This window comes from Acanthochromis polyacanthus, chromosome 22 (genome assembly GCF_021347895.1).
Source record: "Acanthochromis polyacanthus isolate Apoly-LR-REF ecotype Palm Island chromosome 22, KAUST_Apoly_ChrSc, whole genome shotgun sequence".
Lineage (NCBI taxonomy): Eukaryota > Metazoa > Chordata > Actinopteri > Pomacentridae > Acanthochromis > Acanthochromis polyacanthus.
In genome coordinates, this window is record NC_067134.1 from 24989970 (window position 1) to 25009763 (window position 19794).

General features: G+C 38.8%; 2 protein-coding genes across 2 annotated transcripts in view; one reads left to right on the forward strand and one right to left on the reverse strand.

Moving 5' to 3' along the window:
- Positions 1-14055, reverse strand: part of LOC110952216 (zona pellucida sperm-binding protein 3-like) — a 47470-nt gene extending 33415 nt beyond the window's left edge. Inside the window, exon 1 of the mRNA XM_022195662.2 lies at positions 13914-14055. The gene's annotated coding sequence lies outside the window, so the exon portion shown is untranslated. The remainder of the gene's footprint in view (positions 1-13913) is intronic.
- pard3ba (par-3 family cell polarity regulator beta a) overlaps positions 13785-19794 on the forward strand; it is a 261589-nt gene continuing 255579 nt past the window's right edge. Inside the window, 1 exon segment of the mRNA XM_051942372.1 lies at positions 13785-14236. Within this exon segment, the coding sequence (XP_051798332.1) occupies positions 14120-14236 (117 nt within the window). The 5' untranslated portion in view covers positions 13785-14119.

Here is a 19794-nt window from a genome sequence, read left to right on the forward strand (position 1 = left end):
CAACAGAAAATGGAGGGGAAGCTTCAAATATCTTTGCTTCAGGATGCAAATGCACTATTTTCGGAGGAAAGTGTTGATTTTGTGTACAGCTTTGTATGCAGGGACACTAGATTAACACCAGCAGTCATCAGATAATAAACAAGAAACAAAGAAATAATCATAAAAAAGCTCTGATCCACAAACCTGTTCACGGTTTTTAGATTTTTTCCCTCTAATCTTTGATTTTTAGTGAGGTATTCTATCAGTTTATTGAAATGAAACCACGTAGAGGGAAAAAACATGACACTGCTTTTTGTAAGAAACACAAAACCAGCAGTATAATGTGCATTATATACATATAAAAAGCTTGCGTTCACCTTAAAGGCAACTAAACCTCCATAAATTTGATGTTTGATGAGCAACATCCATCATTGTATTTATTTGTAAATTGCATCAGTTTTAGATTCTTCTGCTCTTTAAAAAAAGGTTCTCTTTGGTGTTAAACAACGCTTTCCCCAGAATCAGGAGAACGCTGCATGTAAATCAACCTCACCCCCAAAAAGCATGGCGCCAATCAAAAGGTGCCGTCTCCATAGCAACAGCTCTGCTAAATCAAACGGTGGAGCCAGCTAGCGCCGTAGCTGCTGCTGCTGCTGCTGCTGCTGCTGCTGGGTGGTGTCTGTCAAACCACACAGTCATTACCTGTACCCCCGGCCCTTTGTATCGCACGCAATCACAGCCTATTCACACTTGGCAGAAAGCAGGGCGCCGCCGCTTCTCTCCCAGAAAGTGATCGAGTCTCGAGTTTGAAAGAAGCCCAGCGTGATGCTTCTCCCAGCGACAAGTTCAGACCACTTTCTCCCCCCGCTCTCCGCCTCCTCCTCCTCGTCATTGATCAGGGCTCCTTTCACCGCACCGAGCGCCTTCTTCCCCGCTACAGAATCAGGTCTGGGCTGGTCAAGTGAATAACAGCCTCTGTCTGGCAATCAGGCGCCGCGGTGAGTCTGCTCCGTAATGACGGCAGAGACACCCTCATCACCCACATCTTCACTTATGGAGGAAGATTCAAATTGGGGGCATTTAGGTTAAAAAGAGCTTCATCGCGCCATACTGTGCCAGCTGAAGGAACACAAAAAGTAATTTCTCCGTCTTCCCGAGTCGGTGCAGAAGTTCCAATATCCCGTGAAACAGGGCGATTGAACTCAAGTTTTCAGTCGATACGTTTTCCCCTCACCGTGTCATTTTTTTGCCTTGTTGAACTGCTCCTCCATCAGACACATATACCCCCCTTTTTCTCTTTTTTCACAGCTTGAATATCAGTCGGCGTGATGGGAACATCTTGTGGATGCTCAAAGCCAGGCATCTCTTCGACCCAATTCTGCATGCAAATCAAAGTTGGATCAATCTGGGATTGTCTGATGAACTAATTATGCAGTAATTGTTCTGGTCTAGACCACTGATCCATTGTATGAGAGGGACTCTTTGTGTCTTTCCCGTGCTGATTGAGAATGATAATTAGGTTTTTTGATTGGCAGGGGGGGCAATTTTGGATCTCTCTTTTCTTCTTTGCCCCCTCCACATGTACATGCAGGAAACAAGCGACGCTCTCTTCCCATCAAACCCACCCTCTATTCATCCTCCTCTGAAAGCCGGAGACGAATCCAAACTGTAACGCTGGAAAACCTTTAAACAGGTTACCGAGGGTTAAGTGATGAGGCTGGACGGTTATGCATTCGCAATTACTGCATTTGCATAACTTAATTGGGTGTGTTTGGTCGATGGGTTGTGATTAGTTCCCCCATCAATGCTGCCACATGCCAGGATGAGCTGTGATGAAAGACACCTACAAAACACAGCACCTCCATGGACCTGGAGCTCCTTTCTCTCTGCTGATTTAACCCTCATGTTGTCCTGCGGGTCGAAACTGACCCGTTTTAAAGTTTGAAAATGTGAAAGAAATATATATTTCCACAGTGAAACTTCTGATGTCCACATTTACAACATTTTTGGGAAATCTTTGAACATTTTTTGGTGGAAAAAAGAAATGTTAAAAATGTTTTTTTAAGAAAATTTCCCAAAAAAAATCACCCGATTAATTTTTTGTGAGTGTTCTTAACCCTCTTGTTGTCTTTACTTATGGGCACCCAGAAAAAATACTGTTTCTTTGTCTGAAAAGAATCCAAAAATTCAGCAAAAAAAAATTCCCCAAATTTCTGAAAACTTGCAAAACATTCAGGAAGAAAATTCCAATAATTCCACGAAAGTTTCCATTAAAAGTTTTATTTTAAAAAAAATCCTCCAAATTTGGCAAAAAATTCTTGTAAATATCTTCAAAAAATGAGTAAAAATCTTCTGAAAAAATCCTAAAAAATATCTAAAATTATTACATATATATTAGTAAAACTTCTGATAAAAAAAATCAACCAAAATCCAGCAAAATTCGCTGGATTTTGGTTGATTTTATGTCAATTGTTTTAAAGAAACATTTTTAATGTTTCTTTGTTCCCACCAAAAAATGTTCAAAGATTTCCCAAAAATGTTGAAAATGTAGACATCAGACGTTTCACTGGGAAATCCCCCCCCCCCCCCCCCCACACACACACACACACACACACACACTTTTTTAAATTTTAAAACATGTCAATTTTGACCCGCAGGACGACACGAGAGTTAAAGAAAATATTAGAAGTTTCACTGATATATATGGAATCACTTAAGATATTTTAGGATTTTTTTTGGAAGATTTTAACTCATTTTTTGAAATATTTACAAGAATTTTCTTTGCCAAATTTTGGAAATTTTAGAAGGAAACTTTTGAGGAATTTTCTTCCTGAAGGTTTTGCAAATGTTCAGAAATTTGGGGAATTTGTTTGCAGAATTTTTATATTTATTTCAGACAAGTAAATGAAGACAACAGGAGGGTTTAACTACACCGTGTTCCTGTCTGTATGAGCCCAGTCATAATCACCGTTTCCCATGAGCTCCCTCAACATGAGCGAGGTCACAGAACAGCAACACGACTCCACCGTGTCCCTTTGAAGCCAGGTCACCCCAAACAAAAGCCTGACCCCGCCGAGAAGGTAATACTACCTCATAATGAGCTGGTGTTATTACAGTAAAGCCTTTCTCAACTTTCTGACTTTTCGACCTTTGACCTCGGCTGACCGCGGCCAATTAGGAGACCTCTCTGGTTTGTAATAAAATCCAGGTTGTTTTCTAGCAGTGCAGTGCTGACAGGAGATGAACTCGCTGGCCTGGTTGAGCAAATACAAAATAAACAACAAAAATATACTATTTCCTTTTTTTTTTAACCAAACTGTTATCAACATTTAGATGCACATGTGGGCCCAAAGTGACTTGGTGAGGTTGTTTTCTTGCAATATCTTGGTAATAAAAAGGTTTTATCATTTCATTTTCAGCTATTCCTCAAAAAACATGCTGTTGATATCATTCCATTTAAATATTTAAGTGACCTTAAACATGAACCAGGGATCTTCTAGCTGCAAGGCGACAGCGCTAACCACCAAGCTACTGTGCAGCCAACCTCACAAGATGAAACAGAAATGGAATATGTTTCGCGATTTGAATAAACTGAATCTTTAAAACCAAAACTACTCAACTGTAGCCTGTAATTCTGTCACTTTGTGTCTCGTTTTTGTCATTTAGTGTATCTTTTTTGTCATTTTCTGTCTCATTTTTGTCATTTTCAGTATCATTTTTGTCATTTTGTGTATCAGTTTTGTCGTTTCCTCTCTCATTTTGTCATTTTGTGTATCAGTTTTGTCGTTTCCTCTCTCATTTTTGTCATTTTGTGTATCAGTTTTGTCGTTTCCTCTCTCATTTTTGTCATTTTGTGTATCAGTTTTGTCGTTTCCTCTCTCATTTTTGTCTTTTTGTGTATTGTTTTTGTCATTGTGTCTCGTATTTGTCATATCTTGTCTTGTTTTTGTCATTTAACATCTCAGTTTTGTTGTTTCTTGTCCCGTTTTTATCATTTTGTGTCTCGTTTTTTCGTTTTCTGTCTTGTTTTTGTCATTTGTGTGCCATTTTTATCATTTTGTTTCTCGGTTTTGTTGTTTTCTGTCTCACTTTTGTTGTTTTCTGTCTTGTTTTTGTTATTTTGTTTCTCGGTTTTGTTGTTTTCTGTCTCGTTTTTGTCATTTTCTGTCTTGTTTTTGTCACTTTGTGTGCCATTTTTGTCATTTTGTTCCTCGGTTTTGTTGTTTTCTGTCTCGCTTTTGTCGTTTTGGGTCTCGTTTTTGTTGTTTTCTGTCTTGTTTTTGTCATTTTGTGTCTCGTTTTTGTTGTTTTCTGTCTTGTTATTGTCATTTTGTGTGCCATTTTTATAATTTTGTTTCTCGTTTTTGTCATTTTGTGTCTCGGTTTTGTTGTTTTCTGTCTCTCTTTTGTCGTTTTGGGTCTCATTTTTGTCATTTTGTCATATAATATTTTAGAAGAACATTTTAGAGCCATTAAAATATTTAGGTATGTCACCTCGCCACCTATTCCGCTCACTCTTTCATTTCCCCCGTCAGCACTTAAGTCCCACTTGGCCCCCTCCTCACTTCACCTTTCCCAACCGTTGCTTCGGCCCCGTTTGCTTTTGTTGCAAATGCAGCCCCGTAATTGTCCAAATCAATGTTCAGCAGTCTCTCTTGCTGTGATTAGGCGGAAAATGAGGTTATGCGGCAGTTGCCATGGTTTCAAGGCAGCGGATTTCTAAAAAAGATCTCCCACGAATCCGGAGACTGGCACGGTGTAATGAACTTAAATTAAAGCAACTTTTGTCTCAGTGTAGATTTTAATTACCCGGTGACTGTCTCTGACGGAAGGAACGAGGAGGGAAATGAGAAGAAAACGTGGCGAGAACAAGCGAGGGGGTGAAAGAACGAGTGGAAAACAGGGTTTATGTGCCAGAGCGCTAATTTGATCCATTAAGGGGTGTGTGTGTGAGGAAGGGAGGGAGTGTGTGATGTTCTACCTGCCTGCTGAATATAAAGTCTCATTCTCACCCATCAATGCAAAGGGCGAGAGTTGTGTCTTGTTAAACTGCAGACTTCAGCTGAGAAAAATCTAATTAGCCTGATTAGAGGCGTGCAAAAATGGAATGACGACTCCTGTGTGGCTTCTTTTGCAGGGAAAAGTGCGAAAATATGTTTCTCGCTCAAAAAATAGCGTCAAAATATGTGGCGTAATCGACAAATCCACATCTGAGGCCTGATTTCTTCCTCGCACACCTGCTCCATGATGCCGACGATAGAATAACTCTGGTTTCTTGCCAGTGGAGCCGCTCCAGAAGTAAATGATTAACAAAACAAGCTCACTCATCCGCTTGCATAACAAGATACTCTGAGTCAGACCCTGGCAGCTGCTTTCGTGGAGCGTTCGATCAAAGACGGCTTCAAATATTTGACATTTTGCAGCAGAGGGTTCGGTTTCATCACTCGGGGTTTCTTCACGAAAATGCCACAGATGTTTCTGACGTGTAAATTAAGTGAGCTGAATGCTGGCGGTTAGTAATGCTTTGTTGCATCATGCTGCTTACATGGCTGTAGATGTTGGATTTTGTCGTTTCCTGTCTCGCTGTCATTTTGTGTCTCTTTTTTTGCTGTTTCCTGTCTCTATTTTATTTCGTGTCTTATTTTTGTCATTTTGCATCGCGTTTTTGTTGTTTCCTGCCTCATTGTTGTCATTTTGTGTCATATTTTTGTCATTTATGTCCTGGTTTTGTCATTTCCACTCTCATTTTTGTTGTTTTGTGTATCAATTTTGTCGATTTCTGTCTCATTTTTGTCATTTTCTGTCTCTATTTTGTTATTTCGTGTATCAATTTTGTCGATTTCTGTCTCATTTTTGTCATTTTCTGTCTCTATTTTGTTATTTTGTGTCTCATTTTTGTCATTTTGCATCTCGTTTTTGTTGTTTCCTTTCTCATTGTTGTCATTTTGTGTATTGTTTTTTGTCATTTTACGTCTTGGTTTTATCATTTTCTGTCCCATTTTTTATCATTTTGTGTCTTGTTTTTGTCATTTTGTGTATCAGTTTTGTTGCTTTGGGTCTCATTTTTGTTATTTTGCATCTCGTTTTTGTTGTTTCCTGCCTCATTGTTGTCATTGTGTCATTGTGTCTTATTTTTGTCATTTTGTGTCTTGGTTTTGTCATTTCCTGTCTCATTTTGTTGTTTTGTGTATCAAATTTGTCGATTTCTGTATTGTTTTTGTTATTTTGTGTCTCAGTTTTGCCATTTTCTGTCTGATTTTGTCATTTCCTGTCTCTATTTTGTTATTCCGTGTCTCATTTTTGTCATTTTGCATCTCGTTTTGTTTTTTTTCTGTCTCATTCTTGTCATTTTGTGTCTTGTTTTGGTCATTTTGTGTGTTGTTTATGTCATTTTGTGTCTTGGTTTTGTCATTTCCTGTCCCATTTTAATCATTTAGTGTCTTGTTTTTGTCATTTTCTGTCTTGTTTTTGTCATTTTCTGTCTTGTTTTTGTCATTTCACGTCTTGGTTTTGTCATTTCCTGTCCCATTTTTATCATTTAGTGTTTTGTTTTGTGTATCATTTCTCTTGTTTTGGGTCTCATTTATGTCGTTTCCTGTCTCGTTATTTTGTGTCTCAGTTTTGTGTCATGTTTTTGTCGTTTTGTGTTTGGTTTTCAATAAAAAACGGTTGGATATCACTAAAATGTCAACTAAACAACCGTCCGAATTTAATAACAACCACCTTCTAATCAGCTAAAAAAATGAGCTTTTTCAAAGTTTGCTTTGATTGTGTTCTTTTTGTTAAGTTGAGATAATTGTGACAGATACAATCTTTCGGTAAAAATGCCATGTGGTGTTTGGTTATAGGCCGCAAAAGAGCAAAAATGTTACAAAAAGTCCCGCAATTATATACCGACCCAGAAACTGTTGCCTCTTGTCATCCCGTACGCTTTCATGCTTCTCACAGCATCTTGCTAAAGAACCGCTACAAAAATGTTGGTTATTGTCCTTGAAAGGCTTCTACTCCTGCAGAATAAGTCTTCCTGATTTACCAACATGACAAACAATCAATACAATCTATCACAGGCAAAACACAACCAACAATGTGCATATCTGTTCGCTTCCAGTCTTTCTCTGCATGTGCGAAACATTTCTGTAGTTCCCCTCAGAATGAGACCTGAGAAGTTATTCTCAATTGTCTGACTTTATCTCTGCAGAGGAGAAAGCTTAAAACCACGAGAAAGAAACCCAGCGGGATGTTTTCAAGCGCTACAAGCAGTGAATTTTAGATTTAAAAAAGTACAGATGAGCCACACTGTGGGAACGAAATTACTCTGAAGATGTTTATTTGATGCCCAAACTTGGGATTTTTAAAGGGGAATCTGGAAGCAGTGGGGGTGTAACTAAGTATATACGATAAGTAATAAAGTATTGCACTACTACAAGCAACAACATCATTTTTTTCTTTTCAGTTTTGAGATTTTTCGGCTGAAAGAAAACATGCAAAACACACATTTATTCAAATTAGTGGAGATAATTTGCATATTTAACCAAAACATTTCAGAAAATTTGGAATACAGAAAATCATTGTCTTGTCATGGTCATTAGACGACTTATAAGAGCTAAAATTGTAAGTGGAAGGAACTTAAAGGGTTTTACAGTGTGCTTTAACTGCAATAAAGGATCTGAATGCTTCCATTTCTGTCCAAAAGTGGAGCTAAAACCCTTATCGTGTGTTGAACATGGTGGATGTTGCATCACTCCAGACAGGTGAAACACTCAACTGAACCAGAAAGAACCCACCACGGAGCCCTGACTCTGGTCTGAAGAGCTGGCAAGTGGGGTTAACACTGACAGCTGAGAATTTCCTGGGTCACTTGTCTGGTATGAAAGGGCTTTAAGAGATCACATCCAGCAGAAAAATTCCACTGATGGTTGTGAGACATAAGAGCTAGAAGGGATTACTGTGTGAAAATCCGTCTGCAAGGCTGTAAAAGCAGGAATAAATATTTGTTTCTGCAATTTTTACACATTTTTCCTCGCCTACTGTGAATATCTGAGCCGATGTAGCCACTGCACCATGTTGGTTTATGGGATTGAAGAGGATGAAAGCTCCCTAATTCCTCCTACACTTACAATTCTGCACACTTCTTCCTTTACTGTACCTGCAGCCTGGACTGCCAGCTCTGCTTCACAAACACACCTCTAAGTTTTCAAAGTGTACAAGCTCCAAAAGTACAATCAGCATCTCTATGCGTCCACAGATCATAGTGCCTGATGATAGCTTTTTCTCTTTTTTTGTTGCTTTGAATAACTGTGATTATTTCAGACAACAATACAAGCAACTTTGGCAACACTTGTAATTCACAGGCGAGCGCCTTTAGCTGTTTGATTGGAGCTTTTCAGCGGCGGCACACAAAAGAAATGCAATTTTGCTGCATGAATATTATACCTGAGGTCTGAAATGAAATCCTCACGCTGAATGAAAGTCATATTTTGTGATTGTGAATGCTATCTCTCTTGCCCTACTTGCACAGCTACACACACACTAACAAGAGAGCGCGGGCAGGTTTTTATGAGTAATCCTTGCTACTGATTCGGGGGCCTGTAATTGTAAGCGGCGCAGCAGGAAGTGAAGCAAGTCTCGGCTATTGAACGACTCCAGTCTCACACAGAGCTAAAACACAGGGGTGGTGGCACTGCCGCTGAGAACATGTCAATTTTGCTCTTTAGAAAAGGGGCACTGCTTGAAGACTGAAAGCAAATCAACATGGCTATCGACCCAGACAAGCCAGCCCTGTAAATTGCACTCAAAGAGACGAACAAAACAACAACAAAAAAAACATCACTGGGTTTTTATTGACGACCAACACTTTGGCTAGTCAGTCGCCTCACTTCCAGTTGAGGATTGAAAAGACTCCGAAAAAGGTTTGACAGGCGAAGACAGACACTTTAACAGCGTTTCAGCTCCCAACTTTCTAAATTCTGATGAACAGAAAGCAGTAAGCTCTTCAAACTCTTGCATATTTGCTCAACACTACTACAGGTAAGGGCGTGCTCAGAACATGCTGTTCTATTTATAGTGAAAATGACATCACTGAATACTCCAGTCAACACTACAGCGTGGCGTTGTTGTCAGACTCTCAGGTCAGACAGCATCTCCTGTCTTACGTTAGCAGAAACAGACTGACATCTTGACATGTTGTTCGACATTTTGAGCCCTCCAGTCCAGTCTAGTCGGCTCCACAATGCTTCGTATTGTTCTTCTTTTTACATTCACAGGAACCGTGCACAGGCATAGGCGTCACCTTAAACAAATAGAGAGAAGCTTCTCTATGCTGCAAACACACTTATGGTGGTTTGACAAAAGGCCGAGAGTGTCGGTACAGTATGTGAATACACCAAGTAACAATGATAAAGTGACGTTCTACTGGAAGACCTTGGGTCCTGGCATTCATGTGGATGCTACTTTGACACTTGCCAGCCACCCAAACATAGTTGCAGACCAAGCACAGCCTCCCCCAGCAGGACAATGGACCCTGACACACTGCAAAGACTGTTCAGGAACAGCTCGAGGAACAAGATTCCCTTAGATCCCAGGCCAATCGGACATCAAGGTCCCATCCTGAAACCAACATGACCCAAAGGATCCACTGCAAGACAAGGTGCCTTCTGCAATATTAGGACATCTTTTTGGTTCTTCAAGATCCATCCATCCATTCTCTATACACCGCTTTATCCTGTCCATGCACAGGGAGAACATGCAAACTCCATGTAGAAACATTCCAGGCTGGGATTTGAACTGGGATCTTCTTGCCGCAAGGCGAAAGTGCTAACCACTACGACACTGTGCAGCCCTTGGTTCTTCAAGATGTTCCACCTAATTTTTGACGGGTTAGAATTGTGAGGAAGTCTCTTGGACAAGAGGTGGAACATCTTCAAGAGACAAAAAGAAGCCCAGCTGTTTTCTAGTGAAACCCCTTTGCAACCATGACTTGGATAAATGACGATTCACATCTACACTACCGTTCAAAAGTCAAAACTCACACTTTTATCCATATGCTAACATAACTGCACAAGGGTTTTCTAACCATCAATGAGCCTTTCAAGAGCATTAGCTAACACAATGTAGCATTAGAACACAGGAGTGATGGTTGCTGGAAATGTTCCTCTGTACCCCTATGGAGATATTCCATTAAACATTTTCACCTAGAACAGTCATTTACCACATTAGCAATGTCTAGACTGGATTTCTGATTAATTTAATGTTATCTTCATTGAAAAAACTGCTTTTCTTTCAAAAATAAGGACATTTCTTGGTGACCCCAAACTTTTGAGGGGTAGTGGAGCATCTGAAGAACTTATGCATGTTGTTCCTTCAACCTTGAATAAAGTCATGGGTGCATTTGGGAAGTTTGGATGATGAAGATAAATATTTCTGTTTGTTATTTAACATTAAAAAAAATACTGCCTCGTAGTATCACCTCGTCTGGATCAGATAAAAACAAACAAAACATCCATCCATTAGCTGTTTATCCTTGTTGCAGATCCTCATTTCATTACAGGTTTAACATAAATACAGACAACTATGTAGACTGATTTAAAATCATCAATTAACCTTCAATGAATGTCTCTAGATTGTAGGAGGAAGCTGAGGCCACTGCTGGAAACCAACACAGGGACAGGAAGTACAACTAATCATCAAAAATCCAACAATTAGTTTCAATTTGCTTTTCTTGCAGCAGTTTTATTTCCCTCTTTTCACTGTAATGTGCAAAAGTTTGAGTATATCTGTGCATTTAAGTGGAAGTATACAAGTCTGGTGCCACTTTCAGAGATTTCTGGGTAATGAAGCCCCACAAACTTTAAAAAATCAGACATTAAACATGCATTTCACTCCCACTTAGAGCTGCTCGAACCAGCTAGAAAAAGGTGAGTGTTGAAGTAAGGTTAAGTCAGGTGTCGTCCTTGAACAAACACAGCTTAAAAGAACAGGAAAGACTGTTTTTTTTGTTGTTGTTGTTTTGTAGCCTCTGCCAGAATAACCAGTCTCTAATTTCCACCCAGTCAGTCTCAGCTTTTAATAATGTTGTATGGAAACAAGCACGGTCCTCTGGTGAGGGAATACGACTGCAGTCAGCAGTGGAAGCGTTTCACCGGCAACAATAAAGATGTGCACGTCAGCAGCTGGGGGAGCATAAGCAGCAGCATCATATAGTCTCATCCACACAGTCAAAGCAGGTATGAAATTATATTCAGTCTTAAAAATGAGACTTTGTGGGTGATTACAGATCATACCTCGCTTGCTTCCTCGTTCTCACCTCCTTGTTTACCGTGGATGAGATGAAACAAGAGGCAAAAGAGGCCTGTCATGCCTTCATCGTTCCGTTTCGCACATTTCGGATGAATTACAGCGGCAGTGGAAATAATTGCTTGTCCCAATTATGAATCCATCTGCCGCGGCGGCTGTCTGGTTTGACGGGGAGGGAAATTCCCGAGAGCAAAGACAAAACAATGCGAGGGGGAATAAGGCGCGGGAGCGTGTCAGCGGCCATTAATATCCATAAAGGCATTCTCACAACATACCTAATGACACGAAATGACAGATGATAACCGTTGGGTAATTAGTCTGTGTGATGCGTGTGTGAGTGGAGGTGAAATATTTCTATGCAAATGTACGTAGACAGTTAACTTTACAGTCCTTTTGTCTGTCATGTAGAGTGATGTACAAAATATGGCATTTAGGGATCAGAAGTTCATGGAGTGGACAACATATTACACTGCGAAAACTCAAACTCTTACCAAGTCTATTTGTCTTAATTTTAGTCTGAATATCTCATCTCACTTAATTTAGGATAACCTCACTTAACAAGAGACATTTTAGCAAGATAGAAGGAATTCTTGTAAGGCAATGCATCTTAAATATCTTGTTAAATCTTGTTTTAACCCTTGTGCCGTCCTGCGGGTCAAATTGACCTGTTTAAAAGTTTGACAATGTGGGGGAAAAAAACTAATATTTTCACAGTGAAAACTTCCACATTATCAACATTTTTTTGGGAAATTTTTGAATATTTTTTGATGGAAAAAAAGAAGAAATGTGTCTTTAAGAACATTCAGGAAAAAAAATCAACCAAAATTCAGCAAAATTTGCTGGATTTTGGTTGATTTTTCCCCCCGAATGTTCTTAAAGAAAATATTAGAAATTTTACTGATATATATGTAATCACTTTAGACACTTTAAAGATTTTTTGGAAGATTTTTTTGATTTTTTGAAAATATTCATAATTTTCATTTTTTTAAATTTTCATTTTTTTTATTTCTTGTCAAATTTGGGGATTTTTTAATAATAAAACTTTTAATGAATTTTCTTCCTGAAGATTTTGCAAATTTTCAGAAATTTGGGGAATTTTTTGCCAAATTTTTGGATGTTTTTTGCTGAATTTTTGGATGTTTTTTGGTACCGTACATGAGGACAACAGGAAGGTTAAGACACCTAAGATTGACAATCCTGGTAATATATGGCTTAGAATAAGTTTTCCCAGCTAATTTTAAGATCTAAATATTCTAAATATCATATCTTACTTCACGAAATCTTACCAAGCCATGTTTCACTTGTTCTATTGGCAGATTTTTTCACTTATTTCAAAGTAAAAGTTCTTATAATAAGTTTGTTTCTCTTGTTTTGAGAGGAGCATTTTTTCCAGTGTGGGAACATTTCTTCATGTAAGGTGGTTCAGTGCATGACTATCAGCCACTATTGATGCTATAAACATACAAAATGACTTTGGTCCCATGAACTTGCTTTGCCTTATTCTGCATCAACTATAAACTAAAACGACTTCAACGAGACAACACTTTATTGCCAACAGTTCTATTCTATGGCGGTGATAAAAACATGGCGCTCAGGGTAATAAAAGCTAAAATCTTGGTCAACAATCTCAGTGTAATCAATCTAACTTTCAGCAGCCACATCAGAGCTAAATCCTCTTTATTTCCAAATGAGGTTTCAAAAAATGCATTCATGTTTTTTTATCACCTGTAGAGTGGACGACTGATGTGTTTGCTGAGTCTGGTGGATCTCCAAGACGTGCACACACTGGTCACTTAGTATTTCCCGGAGCTCAGATCAGACATTATGAAATTATTTTTAGTCATTATGCTGCCTTTGGAGCTACATTTACCTCAAGTGTGGCTATTTTTTTTAACAGTAAGCTGTTTTTAACGGCTGCTAATTAAGTGCATGCTTTTATTTTCTTATCTCCTCTCTGTTCCCAGTGCTTGAGTTAATTAATTAAAAAAATTAAATAAAATTTAGCGGCACTGTTATACTTGTGAGCGCTGTTTTGTTGATTGATTCAGTTTTATTCTATTGTATTTGATTATTTTAGATCTAGATGTTTACTTTTTCACATTTTTAGCGTTTTTTAAAACCCCTTTCACAAGGTGCTATATACATAAGTCTGCTTGATGTTCATATATACAGTTATTTAAAAACATTTTCAGTGCAATATATGACATTAATAAAGAGATTTATTATCAGTGATTTAGTTTTATTCTGCTGTATTTGTTATTTTGTCTCATTTTCCCCTTAGATTCATATTTTTCTAACCTTCTCACAACGTGCTATATACATAAACTTGCCTGATATAGGTAGAAAGAATTATTTAAAATTATTTTATTGCAATAGACGTTTAAAATAGACCAAATATGAGCAGATATTGACATTAATACAGAACTAAAGTGGAAGTCGGAGCGCTGCTGGATTGTGGGATTGTAGTTTCCTGGAGCGCGAGCGTCGCTGTGATTTCTTCCGGGTTTGTGCCTCAGTTTGTTTTGTTTGGGTGTTTCGGCACAAAGCTCAACATGACACAAACTCCCACTTAGCGCTCGTAATCGCCGTTTTATCCCCTCCATTCCAGCTGTAAACAAGATGTCCTCTGAGGTGTTTCGTACCTGACTCTTCTCGGTAACGTCGGACGGCTGAACTTCTCCGTGATTTCATCCCGACCGGAGACACCTGTTGCTCCAGTTTCGCCTCACAGGTGTCACTTTCTGTCCGACAGCGAGCAGCTCCGGGTCCACAGGGAAAGCCGGCGACACTCGGACATATTTTTTTTCTTGCCCCTACAAATTCAGGGAAAAACATTTGAATTTGTGTTATGAAAGTGACGGTAACTTTCCAGGACACCGCTGTGGTGGTTCCCTGCAAGGCTGGATGGACGGTCCGGGATCTGGTCGATCAAGCCACGCGGAGGTACCACCGGATTCAACAGCAGGTAAAAACAACTATTTTATTTTTTTTAAATTATTATTCCACTTAATTATTTACACCATATTAACCTTATTGGCGTTATTTCATGCAGTCGTGCTTCACATTCTTTAAGCGGCAGCTCCCACGACCTGCCTGAGGTGTAGGTCACGTGATGCGGCTAATTTATTATGACGTTCTCCATATCAAAGCTAAAGCTAGCTGCTGGCTAAAATTAGACAAGAAATGACTGTTATATCCCGAAAAGTAATTTATTTTGGCACAAAAAATGGATAAGAAGTCAAATCCATTTAAATTCCTGTTTTTGTTATTAGCTTACAGTTATTAATTAGCCATAGTAGCCATTGATAGCCATTGTTGTCAAAAAATGTAATAGAAAAATTCAACATAATTTATTAATTAAGCTTATTTACACCAAGCAGGAGCAACTTGAATTAATTCAAGGTGTGAAACCCATTTAAGTTCTCGTTTTTGTTGTTAGCTTACAGTAAAAATGCAACAAATTATTAGCCATAGCATCTTTTGTTAGCCATTGTTATTAAAAACGTAATATTAAAATTAGCAGGTTGTATTAATGCAGCTTATTTATGCCAAGCAGGTGCAACTTGAATTAATTAAAGGTGTGAAACCTGTTTAAATTCCTGTTTTTGTTGCCAGCTTACAGTAAAAAGCTAAAGATAATTAGCCGTAGCATCCTTTGTCAGTCATTGTTGTCCAAAATGTAGTACAAAAATTGAGCAAACCTTATTTATAAAGCTTATGGGTGCAACTTGAATTAAATACAGATCCATCCATCCATTCTCTATATACCGCTTTTTAAATACAGATGTGAAACCCATTTAAATTCCTGTTTTTTTTGCTAGCTTACAGTTATTAATTAGCTATAGCATCTGTTGTTACTCATTGTTGTCAAAAAAATATAATATAAAAACTGGACAAAGTTTAATAATTGAGTATATTTATGCCAAGCAGGTGCAACTTGAATTAATTAAAAGGTTGAAACCCATTTAAGTTCCTGCTACAGTAAAAAAGCAACAAATAATTAGAGCTAGCATTTTTGTTAGTCATTGTTGTCATAAAAATGAGAAAAACCTGCCCTCTCTTACTGTGAAAACATCCTGTAGTGTAGGATTAATCCATTTCCAATGTTTTAAGACTGTCAGACACAATCTATTGTCATTTATGTATCTTTTGTGTTATTTGCTGGTGCAGAGTACAACTATATGCACAGGAAACATTTCTGGTGAGCAGAATAGGCACTGGGCGAAGTACTTGAAACTCTTATTATGATTTAGTGTGCGTTATTTGTTGATTGTTTTAAATGAAAAACAAACAAGCAATGTTTATTGTGAATTGAACCACTTTACTCTGAATGTAATCACTTTGAACTATGTATTAAGCTACACAGGAAGTAAATTAAATGTTGACAAACAATGAAAAAATCCAAACATATCTAAGTTTACTCACATAAATAGGGTGAGCTGAACTTAAATGACCCCTCAGTGGGGAAACCTACAGCAGCTAGATACAACTGAGACATAGAAGAAAGTAAGTACCAAAGCACAATAAGCCTAAAAATAAACATATGTATAGACAACAGATGAATAAAGTTAAAGCAAGTAAAATGTGGAGGTGTGTGGAGGGAAAACGGGGCAGAGGACCAGGTCTGTATTGGCCTCAGTGTCAAGTTGTTCAGCCCTTGGAGGATTTGTGTGACTCCACATGATGGGGGGTGTTTTTGACCATGAAGAACATCTGGTAAGGGCGACTTCCGGTCCTCTCTGGCCACAGCCCTTCACCAAGGGAGGCTGGCATGAGGCTCAGGAGGATGTGGACTTGTGATAGAGAGGGGCATGCTTGGGGTTTGATCATGGAACCAAACTTTACATTTTCCTTCTGTGGTTTCATGACAGTTTGCATCTAATTCATTTCAGCGGCCCTCAAACTCTCTATGAAGTGTTTTATCACTAGTGCTTACTGCTATCACCCACGCCTGGCTAGCTGTCCTGCAGAACCTCTTCAAAAAAGGCTTTTAGGGGGTTCTGGAAGACACAAATATGAAAGGGCTTTAAAGACTCGAGCACCTTGGATAGCTCCAAAACAGCTTGGCCAATTTTCTGCTCGTGAGTTGAAGTTATTGACTACCTTAAACTGTTGGAAAATCTGTGGAAAGTATTATTAGTCCAGCTGTTTGTCTTTTTCAAAAACTACTCGGTCTCCCATGGTGGTTAAATAATTAAAGAATCCTCTAGAAGACATGAAAAATTCTTAGAGCAAGTTAATACCTGCAAGAAAATATGTCTAAAAACACGATGCGTTGAAACTAAAAATGTCAGAACACTGGATTGCTGAAAGCATTCCTTGAGTCACTGTTATTTTGTGCAGATGCTGCATATAAAGTCAGGTAGAGGGGATACAGTGGGATGCTGCTAGCTGGCTTAGAATCAACAAAACCTAAAGAATAAACCACAGTATGGCCTCATCTTATAGTTATTTCCAAAGCTGTACATGTTGACCTTGTTGCTAACTGGCTGATGGTTAAAGAACCCCTGGTGCAAAGTGTTTCCTGTGACACTTTCCCACAGAGATACAAGTCCCCCCCCCCAGCCCTCCGCTCCCTGATATTGCAATCACTTCAACATTAATCATTCTGCCGAACTGACCTTTTTATTAATCGGCAGCTTGTGTGCATGCTGTCCTGGCGTGATAGCGCGCTAGCACGACGCGCTTCGCCTCTGTGAGGATGTGAGCGTCGCTGGCGGCGGCCGCGGCTGTCTACCTGTACAATAGCTTCCTGTTTAAGCCCCGGTATCTCAGCGGGCAGGTGGAAGTTTACTGTTTGATGTCCTCAGTGTGGCCGCGGTCGGGGAGGTGCGTGGTGGACAGGAGGCTTTGTCCTCTGAGTGATTGGGGATTAGGATTGGTGACAGGTCCGGGTCTTATCGGTTGGCTGGTCCACACACACCCTCCCTGAGTAGGCGTGGGGATGCGAGGAGCCGTGGAGGGACCGAATGGCTGGCTCGATGGATGGCTTCCCCTCACACAAACGTCTAGATGGCAACACACACTGAGGGGAGCTCATCTCACTCACTGCAAAAACGCCAAATCTTACCAAGTCTGTTTGTCTGATTTTAGTCAGAATGTCTCATCCCACTTCATTTAAGATAAATTCTCTTAACAAGTGACATCTCAGCAAGATGGAGGGACTTGTTTTAAGACAATGCATCTTGTTAGGTCAAACAGTGTTGAAATGAGCTTGTTTTGAGTTGAATTTTACAAGAAAATATGATATAAGTTTAACCCGTGTGTTGTCCTGCGAGTTAAAATTGACCTGTTTTAAAGTTTGAAAACGTGGGAAAAAATGTATTTTCACAGTGAAACTTCTGACGTCCACATTTTCAACATTTTTGGGAAATCTTTGAACATTTTTTTGGTGGAAAAAAAAATGCTTCTTAAGAGCATTCACAAAAAAAATCAACCAAAATCCAGCGAAATTCGCTGGATTTTGGTTGATTTTTTTTGTGAATGCTCTTATTAGAAGTTTTACTGATATACATTTAATCACTAGATATTTTTAAGATTTTTTTTAAAGATTTTTCTCATATTTTGAAAATATTTACAAGAATTTTTTTTGCCAAATTTAAGGGATTTTTTAAACATAAACTTTAAAGGGAAAATTTTAAAGAATTATCGGAATTTTCTTCCAGAATTTTTTGCAATTTTTTAGAATTTTGAGGAATTTTTTTCACTGAAGTTTTAGATTTTTTTAACAGACAAGGAAACAATATATTGTGACGCCCGTAAATGAAGACAACAGGAGGTTTAAAACATCTCAAATTAGGAGGTTACATGAAAGCTAAAATCTATGTTTGAGTGAAAAACTATTTTTGTGAGCATATCTGGCTTATTTTAAGGCACCTAAGCTTGACAATCATTGGTAAAATAGAGCTTAAAATAAGTTGCCAGCTAATTTTAAGATCTCAAGATTGTAAATATCTTATTTCCAGAAATCTCACCAAGCCATTTTTCACTTGTTCTATTTGGCAGATTTTTTTCACACATTTCCAGGTAAAAGTTCCTTGAAATAAGTTTTTTTTTTCTTGTTTTGAGAGGGGCATTTTTTCCATCGTCCACCGACAGCCGTCCCCACTCTGCTCTGCTGATTGTCAGCGCTGCGGTTCACGGGCTAAATGCAACTGTGCGATTAAAAATGCACCCCGGCCTTGATTGCTTTTTACAAAGCGTGTTAATTAGGAGCCGTTGGTAGACGCTGACTCAGCAGTCTGTGGCTTTTCTCTTAATAGAGGCGCATCACCGTGACGACGGTCCAGCTCCGAAGCTGCCAGAAAAGGCCGAGTATATCTGACCAGACGAGCCGACCGCTCCTGCCAGCAGAATCCACTTAGCGCCCACATTAAGCGAACATCTCTCCAGCTCGCCGGCCTCACCGCTGACGGCAGGGACGGTGTCAAAAACCTGGTTTAATCGCCGAGGGTGTGTGTGTTTATGGCTGAGCTGGATTCTGCACCGTCTCCCTGTGAAATCCAGTAATGGCACGCAGACCTTCCTAATTAGCAGTTTATTTTAACGTGACCTCAGCTGCTTCCCTGTGCATGTTCAGCCGCTTTCATCTCCACTGTGGAGAAAACAGTCGTGTTTACCGGCAACGGCTTTAACAAACTGCACACAGACAAAAGAAAGCTCATTATGCGGTGTGATTGTAAAGTGTGAGCGTCCACGCTGTCAGGACGCTGATAAATATACATAAAGGATAATAGTTTGCACACATTATTCAATCACTGCTGTCGTGGCATCGGCTGAAAAAAGTAGACGATTGTGGGAGTTGTGTAAAGATTTTCAGCTAAGGTGTTAGTTCCATCTGTCATCTAAATAACTGCTCAATAAACAACGATTTGGTGTTCAAGGGTTGCAGCAAAAGTCATTTTTGGTTAAACGTTTTCAAACTGGTGACTTTGCTCATCACAAAACACACAAAAAAGCACAAAAAGATCTGGAAATGAATGATGTGGTGTTTTACTTTAAGATCAAAACGCCAAAAGTCAGACAAAAAAGGACAAAAAAACAACAAAAACAAGACAAAATATGGCAAAAATGAGATGCAAAATGACAAGAAATTAGATAAATTACATGAAACAAAGCAAAAAAGAGACAAAAAAATGGAGAAAGTAGTTACAAAACGACAAAAAATCTACAAACAAGTGAAATGAGACAAAAAAATACACAAACGACCCAAACGAGACCAAAAATCTCAAGTGAGAAACAAAATGACAAAGAAGTAGACAAAAAACACAAGTGAGACAAGAAAACACAAAACGATACACAAAACAACAAATAAAGCAAAACACAAAATGACAAAAATATGACAAAAAACACAAGCGAGACAAGAAGGAAACACAAAATTACAAAAACACGTGACGAATGACAAAAGTCAGACAAAAAAATAACAAAAAAAAGACTAAATATTACAAAAATGAGACGCAAAATGACAAATGAGACAAAGCGACAAAAAATGAGACAAATGAAACAATACAAAACAAAAAAGAG